General features: G+C 38.8%; 1 protein-coding gene across 6 annotated transcripts in view; it reads right to left on the minus strand.

Moving 5' to 3' along the window:
* Positions 1 to 22884, minus strand: part of AFF4 (ALF transcription elongation factor 4) — an 88034-nt gene that overhangs the window by 36968 nt on the left and 28182 nt on the right. Inside the window, exons 2-6 of one of the 6 annotated variants that reach the window (XM_021084748.2) lie at positions 19389 to 19480; positions 18795 to 18940; positions 14395 to 15189; positions 12354 to 12398; positions 7365 to 7451 (exon numbers count right to left, since the gene is read on the minus strand). In XM_021084748.2, coding sequence (XP_020940407.1) covers positions 7365 to 7451; positions 12354 to 12398; positions 14395 to 15189; positions 18795 to 18917 — 1050 coding nt within the window. In that variant the 5' untranslated portion in view covers positions 18918 to 18940; positions 19389 to 19480. The remainder of the gene's footprint in view (positions 1 to 7364; positions 7452 to 12353; positions 12399 to 14394; positions 15190 to 18794; positions 18941 to 19388; positions 19481 to 22884) is intronic. The other 5 variants (XM_021084750.2, XM_021084747.2, XM_021084751.2 and 2 more) reach the window with 5 other exon arrangements.

Consider the following 22884-nt stretch of genomic DNA (forward strand, 5'->3'; position numbering starts at 1 on the left):
GCAGTGACCTGAGCCACTTTAGTGACAACAATGGATCCTTAACCCACTGAGCCAACAAAGAACTCCCCAAAGCCTTAAGCTATACAACACATAAAGTTGTATTCACTGAAAATTCAGAGAATGAGATGAGCTATAAAAAAAAGCAAAATTCAACCTGTAAAAGCAACCAAACCAAAGCAATAATTGGTAAGTAGCTAATGGAATTATTCCAAAAATATCAAAAAAGTTACCTGAGTGTATATATATATATATATATATATATATATATATATATATCCAACAAAGACCTACTGAACACCTATAATGTGCCAGGAACTGTTTTATACATTGGCACCATCGAAGAGGTTCAATGTATCTACAGCATCTAGAATGCTGCCAGGGACTGTTCAAAACATACAGTGAATATGAGTAAAGGCAGTAAAAACTTTACTATCATTGGAAAATCCACTAACCTACTGCTAACCACACCCATTCATTCTCCTTTCACTCCAGTGAAAAAGGAGGAACTAACTGTGCTCTATTCTAAGGCCAATAGTTTGCACTTGGGCATGAATCTCACTGTGTATAAAAGGGAGCAGAGAAATGTAGTGGTGCCAAAAAGGGTATGGTGATATGTTCTCGGACCATAATGAAATCAAACCACAAATCAGTAACAGAGAATATGGAAAAACCTACAAATATTTGAAAACAAAATGACACTTCAAAACAACCCACCGAACAAAGAATAAAAAATCAGAAGTTATGCTGAATGAAAATGAAATCCTAACAGGAGTTCCCACTGTGGCTCAGTGGTATCGAATCCAGCTATTATCCATGAGGACATGGGTTCGATCGCTGGCCTTACTCAGTGGGTTAAGGAGCTGTGGTGTAAGTCACAGATGTGGCTCAGATCTCGAGTTGCTGTGGGTGTACTGTATGCCAGCAGCTGCAGCTCCAATTTGACCCGTAGCCTGGGAACTTCCATATGCTGCAAATGCGGCCCTAAAAAGCCAAAAAGCAAAAAAAAAAAAAGAAAGAAAAGAAAAGAAAGAAATCCCAATTTGTGGGATGCAAACAAAACATTAGAGGGTAATTTACAGCACTAAAAGGCTGTACCGTTAATGATCTGGCGTTGCCGTGAGCTGTGGTGTAGGTTGCAGACGTGGCTCAGATCCCGAGTTGCTATGGCTGTGGTGTAGGCCGGTGGCTACAACTCCGATTAGACCCCTAGCCTGGGAACCTCCATATGCCATGGGAGCGGCCCTAGAAAAGGCAAAAAAAAAGACAAAAAAAAAAAAAAGACAAAAGAAATTAAATTATACTTAAATAGAGAAGACAAGTAAGTATTCATGGGTCAGAGAACTCACTATGGTTGAGACGTCAAGCTGTCCCCAAACTGACCAAAAGATTCAATGCAATCTATATCAAAATTCCAGAAAATGTTTATGTTCAAATTGACAAGCCAACTGTAAAAGTCATATGCAAATGCAAAGGACCCCCCCCAAAAATTTGAAAAATAAGAATTATAGGATTTACATTACTATAGTTTTATAATAACTCTTGGTGTCAGATAATCAAGATACCATGACACTGGGCACCATGACAGAGAGAGATTAATGAAACAGAACATAGTCAAACACGCACCATGCATATATGGTCAACTGCAACTATAAAGAGGCAAATGCAGACAAGCTTTTTCAACAAATGATGGTGAACCTGGGTATCCATACACAAAAAATCAACTATTATCTTGTCACCATGTATAGTAATTAACTTAAAATGGATCACAGACCTAAACATAAAACCTAAAACCACAATAAGTCTAGGGGGAATTCTCATTGCGGCTCAGCAGTTAATGAACCCGACTAGCAACCATGACGACTGGGGTTCGATCCCTGGCTTCACTCAGTGGGTTAAGGATCTGGCGTAGCCGTGAGCTGTGGTGTAGGTCAGCAGCTACAGCTCCAATTTGACCCCTAGCCTGAGAACCTCCACATACCGTGGGTGTGGGCCTAAAAAGACAAAAGACCAAAAAAAAAAGTCTAGGGAAAAAAATGAAGAATCTGGGTTAGGTGAAGAGTTCTTGGAGTTCCCTGGTGGCCTAGCAGCTAAAGGATACAGCATTATCACTGCTGTTACATAGGTTCAATCCCTGGTCCAGGAAGTTCTGCACGCCATGGGCACAATAAAAAAAAAAAAAGTTTCTTAGAAACTGAAAACATGATCTGTCAAAGAAAAAAAAGCTGAAGAATTAGACTTCATCAATATTAGCAATTTCTCCCACTGGACAGCACGGGGAACTATATCTAGTCACTTATGATGGAGCATGATAATGTGAGGAAAAAGAAGGTATACATGTATGTGTGGCTGGGTCACCATACTGTACAGTAGAAAACTGACAGAACACTGTAGACCAGCTATAATGGAAAAAATAAAAATTGTTATTAAAAAAATATATTAGCAATTTCTACTCTTTGAGAGAATGCTGTGAGAATGAGAAGGAAAGCCAGTATGGGTGGAAAAATTCGCAAATCTATCTAATAATGGACTTACAAAAATGCAATAAACAAACTCTCAAAATTCAATAAGAGGGCAACAACCCAGTATAAGATGGACAAAAGATTCAAACAATGCATCAAAGAAGAGACAGACATGGAAAATGAATATATAAGGAGATGCTCAATATTCTTAGTCACTAAGGAAATATAAATGAATATCACAATGAGGTACCCTCTACACAACTGCTAAAAGGGCTAAAATTTAGAAAGACTGACCATACCAAGAGTTGGTAAGGATGTGAAACGAGAAACTATGAGGAGGAACAAAACATGGTTCAACTGGGAGTTCCCGTTGTGGTGTAGTGGGAACAATTCTGACTAGTAACCATGAAGTGGCAGGTTCGATCCCTCACCTTGCTCTGCGAGTTAAGGATCTGATGTTTCCATGAGCTGTGGTGTAGGTTGCAGACGTGGCTCGGATCGTGTGTTGCTGTGGCTGTGGTGTAGGCCAGCAGCTACAGCTCTAATTTGACCCTTTAGCTTTGGAACCTCCATATGCCGTAGGTGCAGTCCTAGAAAGAAAGGCAAAAAGACAAAAATAAATAAATAAAAATAGAAATAAAATAATACATGTGGCCGGCCTACACCAAGCCACAGCAATGTCAGAGCCGAACCACGCCTGCAACCTACACCACAGCTCACGACAACCCTCCTTAACCCACTCATCGAGGCCAGGGATTGAACCCTCACGTTATTAGTTGGGTTTGTTATAAGTGAGCCACCATGAGAACTCCCAAAACTACATATTTCTAAGTAACTCATGAATCAAAGAAATCACATAGGAAATTAGGAAATATTTTGCAGTGAATGATAACAAAAACACTATACATTACAATTTGTGAGATACATTTAAAGCAAGGCTTAGAAACTAAAAATTTTAAATCCTTAAAACAAGAAATGTTTACAATCTATGATCTAAGCTTCCACCTAAAAATCAGAAGTAGAGCACATAAAATTCAAAATAAACAGAAAGAGGAGTTCCCGTCATGGCACAGTGGTTAACTAATCCAACTAGGAACCATGAGGTTGTGGGTTCGATCCCTGCTCTTGCTCGGTGGGTTAGGATCCCGCATTGCCGTGAACTGTGGTGAAGGTTGCAGGCACGGCTCGGATCCCGTGCTGCTGTGGCTCTGGCGTAGGCTGGTGGCTACAGCTCCGATTAGACCCCTAGCCTGGGAACCTCCACATGCCGCGGGAGTGGCCCAAGAAATGGCAAAAAGACTAAATAAATAAATAAATAAATAAAACAAAATAAGCAGAAAGAGAAGTTTCCACTGTGGCTCAGTGGTTAATGAACCCAGCGAGGATGTGGGTTTGGTCCCTGGCCATGCTCAGTGGGTTAGGGATCTGGCATTGCTATGAGCTGTGGGGTAAGTTGCAGACACAGCTTGGATCCCACACTGCTGTGGCTGTGGTGTAGGCCAGCAGCTACAGTTCCAATTCAACCCCTAGCCTGGGAACCTCCATATGCTGCAGGTGCAGGCCTAAAAAGAGAGCATGAACAAACAAACAAAAAAAGTAGAGATAAAAATAATCACAATAAAATAAAAATTGGAGTTCCCTGATGTACTAAAGGGTTAAGGGCCTGGTGTCACTGCTGTGGTTGGGTCACACTGCCATGGCACGGGTTTGATCCCTGGCTCAGGAACTTCAACATGCCAAGGGCCTGGCAAAAAGCAAAGAAAGAGAAAACTGGTAAGAACTAAAAGATGGTTCTTGGAAGGACCAGTAAAAGTGATACACATCTAACTAGACTACTCAAGGAAAATGAAAAAAAGAGAAACTACAAATCACTGATAGCAGGGGAATAAAGGACTTCACTACAGCTCTTACAAACATTAAAGAATAGGTATATATTATAAATAACTGTCAATAAATTTGACTGAAGTGAACAAATTAGCAAAATGACACAAGAATAGAAAAACTGAACAGCTCTGTATCCAATAAAGTTAATTTCTAATTGAAAACTTTCCAATAAAGAACACTATAGGTACAGATAGCTTCTCTGCTGACTTACATTAAACATTCAAGGAAGAATAATACTAACATTTTGCAAACTATTTCAGAAAATAGAGAAGAAGAGAACATTTCCTTGCTCCTTTTAAGAAGCAACACTACCCTGTATCAAAGCAAAGACATTATTAGGAGAAGAAAGAAAAAGAAACTATAAACATCACCCATTCAATCCTGGCACTCCCCGCCCCCATCACTCACATACCCACACAGGGTAGAAGCAAAAGATTTGAACTGATACTTCAAAAAGAAGAATGGCCAATAAGCTCACAAAATGAGGTTCAACATCATTAGTCATCAGGGAAATACAAAGGAAAACCAGTATGAGATACCTCTACATGCCCAGAAGTAATACAGCAGAAAATGGAGCAACAAAAACAAATGTAGAAAAGGATATAGAACAGGTGCAACTATCATAAGCTGCTGGGAAATTAGAGCGGAATAAGGCAGGAGTGTGCTATCATCACTTTACAAAATAGTTTTCAGTTTAGTATCTATTTAATATATACTTAACATATGTCCCAGTGATTCTACTCTTCACCATAGACCCAGGTTTAACCATAAAAGAAAACATAAATTCACACAAAGAATTATAAATGAATGTTTACAGATACTGAATTCTTCTTCTTTGTTTTTAAAGGGCTGTACCTGCAGCATATGGAAGTTGCCAGGCTAGGGGTTAAACTGGAGCTGCGGGCCTCTGCCACAGCCACACCAACAGAGGGTACGAGCTGCATCTGCGACCTACGCCCTTAAACCCACTGAGCGAGGCCAGGGATCAAACTCACATCCTCATGGATACCAGTCGGACTCTTAACCCGCTGAGCCACAATGGGAACTCCTAGATACTTAATTCTTAACAGCCCAAATCTGGAAACAACCCAAATGCTCACCAACAGGTGAATGAGTAAACAAATTTAGGTATTTTTATACAAAAGGAATAAAAATGAACTCATGAATAAAAAGGAACAAATTACTGATACATTTAAGAACATAGAAGAATTCCAAAATTCTAAGCAAAAGGCTGCAAGGTACGCATGGTATGGATTACATTTATATAAAATTCTAGAAAAAGCAAAACTTACCTAGAGTGACTTAAAACAGGTAAGCAATTGTGTGGGGCCAGTGGTGGGGGTGAGGCAGACTGCAAAGGAACATGAAGGAGCTCTGGGGGTGATGGAAATGTTCTAACTCTTAATGAAGGTGGTGGTTACACAGGTGCCTATGTCTATGAGAACTCTGTACATTAAATATCTTGCAAATAAAGTGAAGGAGTGGTATGGCACACATATGGGCAGAAGGTTTTACCGCTCTCACATCACTCACAAAAACAAACTGGGCTAAAGATAAAGTAAACGAAACTGTAATCACATTAAAAGAAAAGTAAGAAGTTATGTTTATGACCGTGGAGAAGAAAAGCCTTCTTTAACAAGATTTTAAAAAGCAAAAGCTTTTTAGAAGAGAAAGATCAATATATTCATCAAATTTAAAATCTTCTAGACCATCAAAGTTAAAAGGGCTCTATAACTGGGAGAAACATTTGCAGCATGTGGAATAAATTATTTGAATCCAGAATTCAAAAAACACAAAACAAAACAAATTATCCTAAAACTCATTAGGTGAAAAGATGCAGCCCCAAGGGCGGAGGAGGTCAATTCATCCACACAGATGACAAATGTGGAAAGATGATGAACCTCACTAGCAATCTAGGAAATGGATCAAAAGATTGGTGCTCAAAATAACAAACGGTGGTGTGCATGTGAGGAAAAATAGGGAACACAAGTGGGAGTACTGATTAGTACAAACACGATGGAGGGAATTTGAGAGTATGTTAACCATATACCCTCAATACCCAACAATTATACAATATTCAACAAATTACACTTCCTGCTTTTTACACAAAATAAACCTACATGCACCCAAGAAGGCATGAACAAAGATATCCCCTATAGCAATGTTTACAGAAGTGAAAACTTGGCAACAAGTTACATACCAAAGGGAAATGGGCTAATAAACTAATATATATATAAAATGGATACTATTAAAAGAACTGAAATACCTCTTTATGTAATAATTATCTCTATATAATCTGTGTATGTTTGTGTATATATGTATATACATACACACATAAAATAACGTGGAAAGGTCCCTATTGCTGACTAATTAAAATACAGAATAATATATCTGTGCAGAAATAAATGAGATGTTTATATGTGATGATTACATTATATGCATATGTAAATGCACATGAAGAGACTTGCAAAGGAATGTATGAAGTGGCTCTGGTAAGATGGAGGAGGCAGTATATAGGGAAAGCTAGTATTAGGGATCCTGCTCAAACTTTACTAACAAGAACATATTCTTGCATTATTTGTGTGAGTATAGATTAATGTAAAAAATCCCAAATCTGCTGGTTTTAGATGAGCTTGGAATGTCATCTGAGGAACCATTTTCCCTAGGAGAAAAGTCTAGTTGCTGTGTCCTCTGGAACGGAGTTCCTCATCAACAGTTTGGGAAGCCCTAACCATTTGTGGCCTAGAATATCACAAGGGTTTGCAACAAACACTGATGCCTTCTAAGTCACCTTCCCATACTGCCTGCCGTCAAAGATTTTCCAAGTATCTCTCAATGCAAGTCACTCTTCATGCCATATTCTCATTTTGTTTTCTTAATAGTAATTATCACTACCAAACTTATCTATTCACTTACTATCTCCCACTAGAATGGGAATGGCAAGACAATTTTGAATGCTTATAATTTCAGTCAAGCCATTTAATTTCCTTACAGTATCAAAGACACATTTTATTTACTTACCTTAGTAGGAAAAGGAAATTTGGAAGGTTCTGTTTTGCATGGTGTATGAATAGCCGTTAGAGGGGGAGGCCATGAATGCGTCATCTCCTGAAATGTAATTATTACAGTTTGTTTTCAAGCAGGTCAAGGATAAAAATTACACAGCTAAAAACCAGATTTGGTTTTTTTTTTTTTGCTATTTCTTGGGCCGCTCCCACGGCATATGGAGGTTCCCAGGCTAGGGGTCTAATCGGAGCTGTAGCTGTCAGCCTACACCACAGCCATAGCAACACGGGATCCGAGCCGCGTCTGCAACCTACACCACAGCTCACGGCAACGCCGGATCATTAACCCACTGAGCAATGGCAGGGATTGAACCCGCAACCTCATGGTTTCTAGTTGGATTCGTTAACCACTGCGCCACAACGGAAACTCCTAAAAACCAGATTTGTATTATAAATGCTGGTTTCACGATTGCTCCTCCAAAAGTATACATATTTAATCAATACATATTAATTAAGCACAATGTGTGCAAAGTATATGGGGTAGGCAATAGGAAGATAAATAATTTACACTCTTCAACAACAACAACAAAAAAAAAAGACGAAAAGACAAAAAAAAAAAAAAAAAAATTTACACTCTTTGGCTCCAAGGAGCTTACGTAGTTAAGATGATAAGACCTGTGAATAGTTATAGAAATCAGCCTGCAATCAAATACAAGGCACACAGTAAAATGCACACTGAGGAAGAGCTTGCTGGGGAGTGAGAGGAAGAGGATTAACAGTAAGAAAAGCAGCTGACATTTACTGTGTATCTTCAATGTGCTATTTTAGCTGTCTGTTACTCATTTAGTACTCACAATGACATTATGAGGTAGACACCACTAATACCCTAACTCCAGGTAAGACCAAACTGACGCAGAGAGGTTACTTACTCAAGGTCACACACCTGGTAAGCAATGGACACAAAATTTCATCCTAGGTAGTCTGGCCACACAGCCCATTCACTGACAGGAAATTTTGGCCAGGTAGAGGAAATCAGAAGAGAGCTACTAAAAAAAGCACATGAAGAGGAAGACAGACCACAGATCTGATTTCATTCAATGCCTTCTGTCTAATCATATGCCAAGTATGTCCAAGTGGAGGTTTGGATATGATCACAATGTGCATGTCAAAGAAGCAGGGGAAAGAGAGGCAGACTTAGAATAAGGAGGGAGTATTTCATTTCTGGAATTCAGTTCAAAGTAAGCCATCAAGTAGACTGAGAAAATACAAAAAATTAAAGGTGGTATAACTTTCAGGAATTTACTCTATAGCTATACCCACAGGATTATGTAAGGAAACATGATCAAGGGGCTCACACTTTAAAAATAAAAACAACCTAAATATCCAACACAGGATTTAAATTATCAGACATTCATACAATGGAACACCAAGTAGACAGAAAAATGAGAAATTTACCTACCGATATGACATGATATCCACAATTATTAAGTGGAAAATACAAATTATGGCATATGCCCTAATAAATGCTTGTGTGTGAAAAAAATCTCTGGAAGCTAGTTAACAGTGGCTCCCTTCAGACGACAGAGTAACTGAAAGAAGAGGTTTCTACCACCTGGAATAGGCATTTGCACTATAAATGCTCTCTATCCTCTCACCATGCTTTATTTTTTGTTTGTTGGGGGGGAGGGGGGCTGCACTTGCAACATGCGCAAGTTCCCAAGCCAGGGACTGAACCCACACCAGAGCAGCGATCTGAGCCCCTGCAGTGACAATGCTGGATTTAAACCTCTGTGCCACAAGGGAATTCCACGACACTTTCTTTTTTAAAGAGCATTTCAGGAGTTCCCGTCGTGGCGCAGTGGTTAACGAATCCGACTAGGAACCATGAGGTTGCGGGTTCGGTCCCTGCCCTTGCTCAGTGGGTTAATGATCCGGCATTGCCCTGAGCTGTGGTGTAGATTGCAGACGCGGCTCGGATCCCTTGTTGCTGTGGCTCTGGCATAGGCCGGTGGCTACAGCTCCGACTGGACCCCTAGCCTGGGAACCTCCATATGCCGTGGGAGCGGCCCAAGAAATAGCAAAAAGACAAAAATAAATAAATAAATAAATAAATAAATAGCATTTCACTTTCTGAAGTAATTACATACCCCCTGCTTGAGAATGTCAGCTCAAAAGGCTGCAACATTACTACCACCACTATATCCCCAGTGCTTCACACATATAGACACTCAATTAGTAAGCCTTGAATTAATAAACGATTTGGTTAGAATAAGCATACATCACTTTTAGATTAAAAAAAAATTTTTTCTTTAAGTTTGTGATGGGGTTCCTGGAAGCAGCATGACTACAAATAGCAAAGAAACACCAAGGGAGCTGAACTTTCTATATGTCCTTGTATGCTGCACATAGGGAAGAGGCAGGAAACAGAAACTGACATGCTCCAGGTTTTCTTTCTTTCTTTTTTTGTCTTTTTGGGGCCACACTCACGACATTTGGAAATTTCCAGGCTAGGGGAAGAGTAGGAGCTGCAGCTGCCAGCCACAGGAACATCTGATCCGAGCCGAGTCTGCAACCTACACCACAGCTCATGGCAACGCTGGATCCTTAACTCACCAAGCAAGGCCAGGGATTGAACTGAGTCCTCATGGATACTAGCTGGGTTCGCTACTGCTGAGCCATGACAGGAACTCTGCTCCAGGTTTTCAATGTTGGCATTTTATACCTCAAATACCAAAATACTCAACAGAAAATCTAACTCCCTATCATCAAATGACTGAGCACTTATTACACCCAGGGCTATATGCCAAGTCCTGCCTGTATAAAATGTAGACTAAATGGTCAGTAACATTAAAGAGATAATTAAATATTAAGAAAATCTAAGATTTCTTCTAGGTAGTAAGGTGCCATGTGCATCTTTGCGGATTTAAGAGTAAAGCTATAGGCTATAGGCTCCCTTACATTTTTTGCGTACATGGCAACTGAAAAATGAATGTAATATGAGATCCAAAGGAAAGAGTCTTATCACTGTGGTCTGATGACCTGATACAGGCAAAAGAATTTCCATGGAATTCTAATAAAAAGCAGAATCTATATATAAATGAAGAGGAAAGAGAAACACATTCCATGAAAATTTACTTTCTACAAAGGTGAAAGGGAAAGAAAATGTACAGCTTAGGGAAATCAGTTGGGCAAGAGTGGTCAATCAGTCGTGGGAGAAGGCCGTGGAAGCCTTGGAATGTTAAATTTGGACACTGTTCTTTGTTTGGGCCTTAGGAAGCCACTGAAAACTTCTAAGAAGGAAATCGATTTATGAAAATAAAGGATTAAAGCAAAGACTCTGGTAACAATACAGAAGACAGATGAGCAAAGAGACTGGAAGCAGAAAGGCAGAGTGAAGACTGTATACTGCAATTCTTGAAGCTCAAAGTGCCCAAACTGGAAATGAAGGAATAATTTCAAGGAATTTTCAAAGCCTACACGTAGTTCTGTGATTAAAGAGAACATCAAAGAAAGAAGTGAAAGATAATTCAGGTTCTATACTTACAAGCAAGGAACAATGGTGGTCCTACTAACAGAACTCTGATAAATACGGCTTTAGACATGCTGAGTCTAAAGAAGTAGGGAGAAACAAACGGAGACCTAGCTAAGAAGCAATTTAGAGACAAAAAATAAAACACGAAGGAGGTCAAAGGAGGAGCGAAAGACTGAAGAGCTAACAGATAAAGCCCAAAGGATAGAGGAAAATCACATCAAAGAGAAAGGGGAGTGGTAAGAAACCATAATTTTAAGAGATGACACAAGTGTTCCCAAAGGACAAAGAGTATGAGACAAGAAAAGTGTGTGCAAAATAAAGACAACGAAGTATAAAAACAGTTAAAGAAGGAAGAATGAGGTTTCCTGAAGGAAAAAATAAAAATTATTTAAAATAGAAAAAGCAAAGAACTCAAATGAGGGAGTTCCCACTGTGGCACAGTGGGAAACGAATCCGACTTGGATTCATGAGGATGAGGGTTCCATCCCTAGCCTTGCTCAGTGGGTTGGGGATCTGGTGATGCCATGAGCTGTGCTGTAGGTCAAAGATGCGGCTTGGATCTGGCGTTGCTGTAGCTATGGTGTAGGCCGGCAGCTGCAGCTCTGAATTTGACCCCTAGCCTGGAACTTGCTTATGCCACAAGTGTGGCCCTTAAAGAAAAAAAAAAAAAAGAACTCAAATGAAGCCCCTGATGAAATGGAAGATAATGACTTTGGAGAAACAAGTTCAGCAGAATGGCAGAGGTAAAAGACTGCAGAGGGCTAAAGGAAAGAAGAGAATAAAGCAGAAGCGGCCAATCCAAGTAGTCTTTGAAAGGTATCCATAGTAAAATCCAAGTATAGACAGAAAAATTCAGAAGCATATGCAAAAAGTACAATTAATATGCAAGTGATGGTTCTTCTCTATTGAGCCAGAAGCAGTCACTGTCACTCATCAATTCACTGGACTATTTTTCCAATAGACAAATTTTTTTTCCCCAAGACTGTACTCTTTGGTCATGTGTCAAGTTTAAACATATTCCATTAAACACTCAAACTGTGCAGTATTCAGAGAAGGCTTTTCATTGTAGGATCTGAGCAGTATATACAGATGAACTACAAGCTATTTTCAAAACAATGCTTTGACTGATAACTACTGAGATTTTTTTTTAAGCACTTCAAATGATTAATAAACCTGAGAAAGTATAGTTATATTTGGTTTCTTCCTCTTTTCAAAGCAAACTGTAGAATTTGTTTTTACTTACAAACTAAACCCCCCCCCCAAAAAAAGGAACAGTTTTTTGAGGGCAAATAGTAAACAAACCAAGTAATTCAGAACCTAAGTATGAATATAAGCGAAAAAAAAAGTCAGTTATCTTCGATGGACATTATGAGGTTATACATGTAAGCAATCTGTTGCTTCAGATATTCTGTGAAATACAGAGGGCAGCAGAGCATCATTAATTAAAGAGAAACTATTTTTTGAAAAACTTACTTTAAGAATTTCATCTACACAGCTTACATCACCAGAAGCAGATGCCTAAAGAAAGAGGAAAAGAAACATATATTAGATGTGGAGTCATTTACTATTACGTTTTGATCATCTGTTGCACAAATTTAACATTAGAAATGAAACTGAAATTTGAAGGAGTATTTAGTATCCCACTACTCTAAATACTAATTAGAATTTTTTGAGTAATTTCCTTAACTACAATTTTTTTTTTTTTTTTTTTTTTTTTTTTTTTTTTTTTTTGCTTTTTAGGGCTGCACCTCTGGCACATAGAGGTTTCCAGGCTAGGAGTTAAATCAAAGCTATAGCCGCCAGCCTATACCACAGCCACGGGAACGCAGGATTGGTGCCTTGTGTGCGACCTACACCACAGCTCAAGGCAACACCAGATCCCCAACCTACTAAGTGAGGCCAGGGATCGAACCTGAAACTAGTTGGATTCACTTCTGTTGCACTACAACGGGAAGTCCCTTAACTACAAATTTTTCAAGCACTAAAAAATTTTAATAATCAAACTGTTTATGATTGGAAGAACTTTATATTTTTTAAAAGGTTTTTAAAAATCTTACCTCATACTTAGATTAGAAAAAATTTTGGAGTGGACAAGCAATGAGATACTGCTGTATAGCACAGGCACTATATCTAGTCACTTATGATGGAACATGATAGAAAATAATGAGAAAAAGAAATTGCACACAAACACACACACACACATGACTGGGTCACTTCGCTGTACTGCAGAAATTGACAGAACACTGTAAATCAAGTATAACAAAAAAAAATTTTTTTTTAAGTTTTTTTTTTTTTAAGGTCACACCTGTGTCATATGGAAGTTCCCAGGCTAGGAGGTGAAAGGGAGCTGCAGCTGCAGGCCTACAACACAGCCACAGCAACTAGGGATCCAAGCTGCATCTGTGAGCTATGCCACAGCTTGTGGCAACACCAGATACTGAGCAAGACCAGGGATAGTACCCGCATCCTCAAAGACATTATGTCGGGTTCTTAACCTGCTAGACCACAACGGGAACTCCAGAAATAATTTTTTAAATGTAATTTTTTCAGATAAGCAATATGTCAAATCTTAAAAAGTTTATTTACATACAAAGCATATCATGATACTGATATCAATTATTTCACATAAACTAGCAAACAATAAAATCAATATTAGGTTGTTTATTGTGAGGCTCAAACAGGACCTGGAGAGCTACAGTAAAGTGACTCCAAGGACCATGTTATATTGTGTGAAGAAAGAACAAATTACCACTTTACTGTTCTCTTGAGAGGAGTAATCAATGACAAATGCCATGAACAGTGTGTTTCCTAAGGCCACAGCCAAGATTTTTAAATGTCCTCAAAAGAGCATTTCACCTATCCCTGATTCCTTCCCCCACCACTTTAAGTTATGAGCTATGACTTTAACTATTGACATTACATTAAAATTTTTTATTGCAAAAACTACATTAAAGAGAAAATTTCACCTATTTCACAACAAATACTCATTTCTTTGGTAATGAAGTTATAAATACTGTAAATTTCAAACCACTATGTCTGGAGCAGCTGCCTCAAACCTTTAAGTATAACCACAGAAAAGGATCATGGCATCCAAACCAGAAAAATTTACAATCTCCATGGACCCAAAAAAAGTTCCAACATCAACCACACTGAACCATGCCCACACCTCATTGATGAGTATTGCATTAAGAACAGAAGTCAATTTTCTTAAAAACGAAAGAACACAAGTGCATTATTCCATAAAATCAAAATGAAGAAATCTAGGATACTGATTGATTATGCTTTTAATTCTGTAAGTGAATTAACATTTGAGAACAATGAATGACATTTTCTCTGCTGCTGAAGGGGGTAGCTAAGCGCTCTACATTCACTTGGAAGTCAATCACAAGCCTTCCTTTAAATTTTTTACATTCCTTACTACTAAGAAAAAGAGACAGTTCAAGTTTAATCATAAATTCAGGGTCAACTGCTCCACACAGTTACAATGTTAAAAAGCTCTGAACTTGTGACTTACATCCAATGGTTGGGAAGGTATTTTCAGCTTGGTGAGATGTGCTTTGCTGCTGGGCTTCAGTTCAGTCATACTGTTGCCATGGGATTGGCTGCTGTAGTGTTCAGAGGACAGCTTTGGTTCCATGGATTCTTGTCCATCCATGGGTCGCACATAGGCAGTGGGTTTCTGTAACATCGAGCTGGACTTTGACATCAAGGAAGGTGGGAAAGACTGAGTTGAGTGCTGCCCACTTGAAAAAGGTACACGGGAAGGAGAATCCCAGTTTGCATCAGGGTCCCGAGGGGATTTGGAACGCTGGTGTTCCTTACTATGGTGATCATTCCCATGAGACCTGGAATGACTGGAGCTTAATGAAGAAACAGCCTGGGGTTTTCCAGGGCTGGAAGAGCGTGATTTGGAGTGTTCTGATCCATGCTGGCCTTTTTTCCGGCTACTGCTCCCACCACTGCTATATGAGTCACGGTCATGCCTCTGGCCACTACTATTAGAGCCACCACTGCTACCTGCACTGGCCCGCTGGCTACTGTGTCCACTCTGTAAGCCCGAGGACCTTTTCTGAGACTGAGAAGTGCTGGGTGCAGGTCCTACTGGAGTCCATTTGCTGCTCTGATGAGAGCTCCCATGTCTCTGTTCAAAGAAATTTGGGTTTGATTTTTCATCTGCTGTTGGCGGTACTGTAGGCTTGGGAATTGCAACAAGCTTTGGTATAGATCTGTCTCCTATGAAATCCTTCATTTCATCGTAATTTCCAAGCATGCTCTGAATACGACTTGACAGCTTATCTTCTTTGCTAGTCTACAAAAAAAAGTAAAAGAAAATTATTAAATTAGCATAACTAGAAATAAAAGATGCTTCTAAACTAACTTTAGAAACTTCAAATGCAAAGGGTCTTTTTCTTTTTATGGCTGCACCTGAGGCACATGGAAGTTCCCGGCTAGGGGTCAAATTGGAGCCACAACTGCGGGCCTACACCACAGCCACGGCAACACCAGATCCGAGCCACCTGTACAACTTCCACCATAGCTTGCACCAACTCCAGACCCTTAACCCACTGGGCAAAGTCAGGAATCGAACTTGCATCCTCAAGGAAACTATGTTAGGTTCTTAACCTGCTGAGATACAATAGGAAATCTGGAAAGGGACTTTTCAAAAGGAGGTCTCATCTCATATCTTAAGGTGAAAATCTCAAAGCAAACTCAAGCACATATTTTTTATGGTGGAAAAAAATACACTGAAAGTGAGAAATCTCCATGTTAAAACACAAATATTCTAGAGTGCACTGAGAAATAGGTACAACAGACAACAGATTTTTTTTTTTTTTTTTTTTTTTTTTTTGTATTTTTAGGGCTGCACCCACAGCATATGGAATTTCCCAGGCTAGGGGTCTAATCAGAGCTATAGCCACCAGCCTACGCCACAGCCACGCCAGATCCAAGCTGCATCTGCACCCTACACCACAGCTTATGGCAACACTGGATCCTTAACCCGCTGAGCAAGGCCAGGGATCGAACCTGAAATCTCATGGTTCCTAATCGGATACATTAACCACTGAGCCACGATGGGAACTCCCAGATTTTTTAAATACCCAAATGTCGCCAATAAATATACTGTAAAAATCTTGGGAAGAGCAGAAAAAGTAATTACATGTTTACAAAGTTAATTTCCAAGTCAGGAGATTAGCCAATTCTCATTTTAATAGGCAGTCGAGTAAAATATCATATTCTTTGTAATTAAATGTTATAGTTAGAGGAGTTCCCGTCGTGGATCAGTGGCTAACGAATGTGACTAGCAAGTTAAGAATCCAGCATTACCGTGAGCTGTGGTGGAGGTTGCAGATGTGGCTCAGATCCCACACTGCTGTGGCTGTGGTATAGGCCGGCAGATATAGGACCCCTAGCCTGGGAACCTCCACATGCTGCAAGTGGGGCCCTGAAACAAGACCAAAAAAAAAAGAAAAAGAAATCAAGGCTGAACTACCATCAACTATATTTCCATTAAAAAAAAAAAAGCCTAAAAACTACCACTATTTGAGACTGACATCAATCAGTAAAGATTTTAGATTATTTGAAAATCAGTCCAATCCCTATTAAACAAGAAAGGTAAATACACAGCAATTTATGGACAACATCAAGATCAGAAATTGATCTAATTTATTACAGTGTAATTAAAAATAAATGGCAGTATGATGCAAAGATTCTAGATGAAACTCCTGTGTTTTTCAAAGTATCTTTAACACCTAATCCCAAATTTTGTTTTACACTCATAAATGGTATCAGTAAAACTGCCTTTCATTGGAAAATCCTTAAAAGCTCCGAACAAATGGCTTTTTATAGATCTCACGAATGATTTCTACAAACACCAAATGTTATAACGTGTTATAAGTCGTTAAATTTGTATTTCATCAGGAAAACATCTAACACATTCTCAATCTTTTTTTTTTTTTTTTTTGTCTTTTTGCGTTTTCTAGGGCCACTCCCTTCGCATATGGAGGTTCCCAGGCTAGGGGTCTAATTGGAGCTGCAGCCGCCAGCCTATGCCAGAGCCGCAGCAACTCTGGATCCAAGCTCCGTCTGCATGGTTCCTAGTTGGATTCGTTAACCACTGAGCCACAACAGGAACTCCACATTCTCAATCTTATACTATAAAGCCAACAATGGTCATTACTAGGGCAATACATAGTATTATGGCTATTACAGACAGTATAAGCATTTAAATTATTATAATAGTATTTCCAATTATATATATAACTGAATCACCTTGCTATATAACTGAAGCACTATAAATCAACTATACATCAATAAATAATTCAATAAAAAAGGCAAAAAAAAAAATTTAACAACAACAATACAAATAATACTTCTATGGCGTTTCCTGGTAGTCTAGCAGTTAAGGATTCAGCATTATCATTGCTGTGGAGCAGGCTCAGTCTGTGGCCCAGGAAACTTCACTGCCACAGGCATGGCCAAAATAATAATAATTATTATTATTCCAGTGAAGTATAAAGCCAAACCAAAATATTAAAGTGACATTTGTGGCCATTACAGCTACATCAGTCATCAGATTCAGTGTTTTATATAATCCCAAATCAAATAAATTGATAGTTATAACAACAACAATTAGTTCAATTGGTCAACCAATTGTTAATTAGCAATTAGTCAACACTTCTAACAACATGCTTTAATCTTATTTTATCTTTTTAGGGCCGCACCCATGGCATATGGAGGTCCCCACGTTAGGGGTCCAATCGGAACTATAGCCACTGGCTTACTCCACAGCCACAGCCATGCCAGATCTGAGCTGCGTGTGCAACCTACACCATAGCTCACAGCAATGCTGGATCCTTAACCCACTGAGTGAGGTCAGGGATCGAACCCGAGTCCTCATGGATACTACTCAGGTTCATTAACCACTGAGCCGTGACAGGAACTCCTAAACTTGATAGTTAATTAAGCATTAAACATATAGAAAGAAAATCAAAGAATTTAGTATATGGTAACAAAAAAAGAAACAGATTGATACTGAAGACACATTTATTCAAATATACTAACAGTCAATGAAACTTAATAAAATAAGTAAGCAAATACTAAGAAATAGAAACAAATGAATCTATGAAATATTTGTCTTTTTTGGCTGTGCCCGCTGTGGCATACAAAATTTCCCAGGCCAGGAATTAAATTCACACCACAGCAGTGACAATGTTGAATCCTTAACAACTAGGCCACCACAAACTTCCTGAAATATCTGTCTTTGATTGATGTTATACCCAAACAGCCAATGTTAACAGCAGATGATAAGCACAAAATTTTAAATTTAATTCAAGGCTCAGAAAAGTGAATTACCTGCCCAGGGTTAGTGGCAGAGTCAGGAACACGGACATTTGTGCTAATCCAGACTGTATTTCAAGGGTACAGGAATGCAGTGGGGTTGGGGTGTGTGAAGATGACCTTAGGGCTCTAGTAATGCTGTTTTTTTCAATTTTGTTTTTTTTGTTTTTGTCTCTTTAGGGCTGCACTGACAGCATATGGAGGTTCCCAGGCTAAGGGATGAATCAGAGTAGCTGCTGGCCTATTCCACAGCCACAGCAACACAGGATCCGAGCCTCGCCTGCCACACACAAGTAACACTGTATTTCTTGATCTAGGTACTAATTATGTGAGGTTTGCTCATGTGGTGAAAATTCTCTCAGCTCCAAGTACACCTATTTCATGTACTTTTCTGTACATACTTTGTGCTGTAATGAAAAGTTTACACCAAAAAAGTACATTCTATTATGAGGAAGAGAAAAAATATTGCAAGTTGTAACATAATAATAACCCTAATATAAAAATTTAAGTTTAAACATTTTAAAAGCAAAAAAAGGTCATTTTAGGGGAGGAAAAAACATTCAAAGGGCAACTTACAACTTTGTATGGCTCAGCAAAGAGAGGAGAGCTAGGTGGGAAGGCGTCGTCGCCCTGCTGAATTTCCTGATTCCGCCTTTCCCGTTCTTTCATACGCAGCACATTCCGGTCTTCACGGTTCATGTTGCTACGAAGAGAGACACAACCTTCACATCATAAAAAGAAAAGGAAAAATTAAACGTTCTGTACTCATTTTGTCAGTGCAATACTTCAGTCAGATATTTCCTTTCAAATTCCCAGAAATAACACGCATGAGTACTGAAGGTGGGTTTGGCAATGGTTTTATCATCTAACACCAATAGCATCTTCCACATATCCACACAGGCATCACTAGCCCAGAATATTAGGATCCACCCCACTGAAACATGTAACCTTAGGAATTTTTAAGTGTTCTGCTAGCTACAAGTCAGCTAAAACTAATACACTCAAAGTGAAGGTGGTACTTAAACCCAAATTCTTAGTATTTCCTATAAGCCTTCTGTGGCTTCATCTTCAGAAATCTAACTAGTCTTTGCCATTAGAGGCATATAACCCACTCCCACCTACCACCCCCCTCCCCCCAGGGTCCAGTTCTTTTCTCTACTTTGCATCTACCTTATCTTGATTTCCTTTTGTCCCAAACACAGCTTCCTTGGTGTCCATCCTTATGGCAGTTTGACCTCAGCTTTGCTGTTGCTCTAGATACCCTAAAAAACGACATTTCTGCTCTAAATACATTAATATTTCAATTCACACCTCAATAAATGGCAAAACTGAGGCTTTCAGCAATAGAATCTAAAATTAACTTGGGTTAGTAACAGTAGTCGAAATTGTATCAAAAAGAAAAAGTCTTTCGGGAGAAAGGGTAAATGAGGGTGTCATTTCTATAATCATGACAGAATGCTGTATTTGCATTAAGAACAAACCAAGGAAAATAGTTTATTTATAGTAGGAATTGTAGTTAAATGGAAAATAATGAAAAAGGCTATCAAAACCTTGGGACAAGGGATTATCAGAGACTGCCACACACACTTCCCTGCAGATAGATAAAAATCATCTGTCCTAGTTATGTTCTGTTTTGTTGTTTTGAAAGTCCTATCGGAGACCAAAGAGAAAAATTAGGTTATACTGTGGAGTATCTAGCCTTGTGATTCATAAATCAAATCAGAAAATTAAAGTCAATCAAGACTGGGGGAAACTATAATTGTAAAATGAGAGTGGATAGCAAAATCAACATACTCTTGAGGATTTTTATAAGTGCAAGTAAACATTCAAAAACAAAACTTTCTGATCTGCACAATTTAATAGCATGCAAATAAAGGAATTTAGTGGGTTTCTTTTTTTTAAGTTCTAAGTATCCAAATGTGTGTTCAAGTTCTTTCTTGTTTGCACAATTTTCTAGTAAACTTATAAAAGAATATAAGCTATTCTGAGGTTATGGAAATAGTGTGTGCTTCCTTTAGTCTCCTATCAGAACTACAAAAAATATTTGATTCTTTCATTATTAAATGTTATAAATTATCTATACTTTGGTAGTCAGAGAATAAAACCAAAGAACAATTACTGTCTCCAGCATACCTGAACAACTAATAACTATACCTCACTAACAATCAAGTTTCAAACAGACCTCTAGAGCCAAGGTACTGCAACATATGGAGTTACCTTTATCTTTTGTTATCTGTATCTGTTATCCTATGTTAACTACCAATTTCCTTACATTTCTTAAATTCAGTCCTTGAAAGATCAGAAAACATAAATGCCTTATTTCAACTGACTTAAATTTTATGCATTCAACAGCACTAAAATAATCACGCAGAAAATATGTGAACATTTATTACAAAAACCAGACAATTCCCACAATAAAAACCCTCCTATAATCCAGTAATAAGAAACTTTTTCTTTTCTTAACAATTAAAGTCATGACAGTGAATGTTTCCCCTTTTGACAAGGTGCCAAGAAGCTCATAACTGAATTAAATGATTGCTTATAAAAAATAATATCCCAGCTGTAGCACTTATTCTCTTAATTTTTTTCTGATCTGATTTACTTCCACATCTAATGTATCAGTTCTATTTTTCTCTCCTGTGTCTTTCAACATCAATCTCTCTGGAGTTCCCGCCGTGGCGCAGTGGTTAACGAATCCGACTAGGAACCATGAGGTTGCGGGTTCGATCCCTGCCCTTGCTCAGTGGGTTAACGATCCGGCGTTGCCGTGAGCTGTGGTGTAGGTTGCAGATGCGGCTCGGATCTTGCGTTGCTGTGGCTCTGGCGTAGGCCGGTGGCTACAGCTCCGATTCGACCCCTAGCCTGGGAACCTCCATATGCCGCGGAAGCGGCCCAAGAAATGGCAAAAAAAAAAAAAAAAAAAAAAAAAAAAAAAAAAAAAAAAAAAACATCAATCTCTCTGCCTAAAATAAAGCTTCCTCAAAAGCAGTAATTTCAGTAATCCTTTTGAGCCCCCCTCCATTGTTATGAAATTTAAACATGACTCAATTTGAAGTGTATCTCTGTTGTACAGGCAAAACTATCTTATAACATATCCCTCAGGACATCTGCAACTACTGCACTGACACAGTTAAAAATAACAAACTGCAGGAGTTCCCGTTGTGGTGCAGTGGAAAGGAATCCGACTAGGAACCATGAAGTTTCAGGTTTGATCCCTGGCCTCGCTCAGTGGGTTGGGGATCCGGTGTTGCTATGAGCTGTGGTGTAGGTCACAGATGTGGCTTGGATACTGTGTTGCTGTGGCTCTGGTGTAGGCAGGCAGCTGTAGCTCCGACTGGACCTCTAGCCTGGGAACCTCCATACACCATGGGTGCAGCCCTTAAAAAAAAAAAAAAAAAAAGGCACTATGACAACAAAATCTGTGGGACTACTAGATGAAATAATTTTTAAAAGAAAATTACCAAGCAGAAAGGGGTTCTTCATCTACAATTTTTAATTACTATTATCTCATACAGATACAAAATTAAAGAAATAGAAAAAATATTTTTCTTGTGATGAGATCTCTTAGGATTTACTTTTAACATACAGCCATGAGAATTATATTTATCATGCTATACATTACATCCCTAGCACTTACTTATAACTGAAAGTTTGTACCTTTTGACTGCCTTCCTCCAATTCCCCCTCCTCCACCCTACATCTCTGGTAACCACCCATCTGATCTTTTTCCAGAGTTTGTTTTTGAAGTATAATTGACCTACAACACCATGTGAGTTCCTATTTGATATTTCTTTACATTTGAAACCTGAGCACAGTAAGTCTAATTAAGATATGATGTCGCCAAAGATGTTACATAGTCATTGAATATATTCCATTCCCCACACTCATACCCTTGACACATTTACTTTGCAACTGGAAGTTTGTTCCTCTTAATCTCCTTCACCTGTTTCTTCCTTTCCTCTGATACTCCCTACTATTTCTGTCTTTCTCTGACTTATTTCACTTAGCATAATACCCTCTTGGGCCATCCATATTGTTGCAAATGGCCAAATTTCATTCTTTTTTATTATGGTTGCATAATTTTCCATTTTATACACACACACATCTTCTTTATCCATTCATCTTTTGATGGGAACTTCAGTTGCTTCCACATCTTGGCAAATAACACTGCAATGAACATACAGGTGCACATATTTTTTTTTTTTTTTTAAACAGCCACATCTGTGGCATATGGAAGTTTCCATGCTAGGGGTTAAATTGGAGCTGCAGCTGAGGCCTATGCCACAGCCATGGCAATACTGAGCCACATCTGAAACCTTCACCACAGGTTGCAGCAATGCCAAATCTTTAACCCACTGAGCCAGGTCAGGGATCAAACTCACATTATCACAGAGACAGCGTTGGGTCCTTAACCACCTGAGCCACTATGGGAACTTCACATATCTCTCCTAATAAAAGCTTTTGTTTTCTTCAAACACCCAGGAGTGGAACTGCTAGATCATATGGTAGCACTGTTCTTAATTGTTTGAGAAATCTCCATACTGTTTTCCTTAGTGGCTACACCAAATTACATTGTCACCAACAGTGCATGAGGGTTCTCTCTCTTCCACATCCTTGCCAACACTTACTATTTGCTGTCTTTTTGATAATGACTATTCTGTGTGAC

This window comes from Sus scrofa, chromosome 2 (assembly GCF_054392235.1).
Source record: "Sus scrofa isolate SSC_HxYL_T2T_F1_AM1 chromosome 2, Sscrofa_HxYL_maternal_Yorkshire_Landrace_v2.0, whole genome shotgun sequence".
In the NCBI taxonomy this organism is placed as follows: Eukaryota; Metazoa; Chordata; class Mammalia; order Artiodactyla; family Suidae; genus Sus; species Sus scrofa.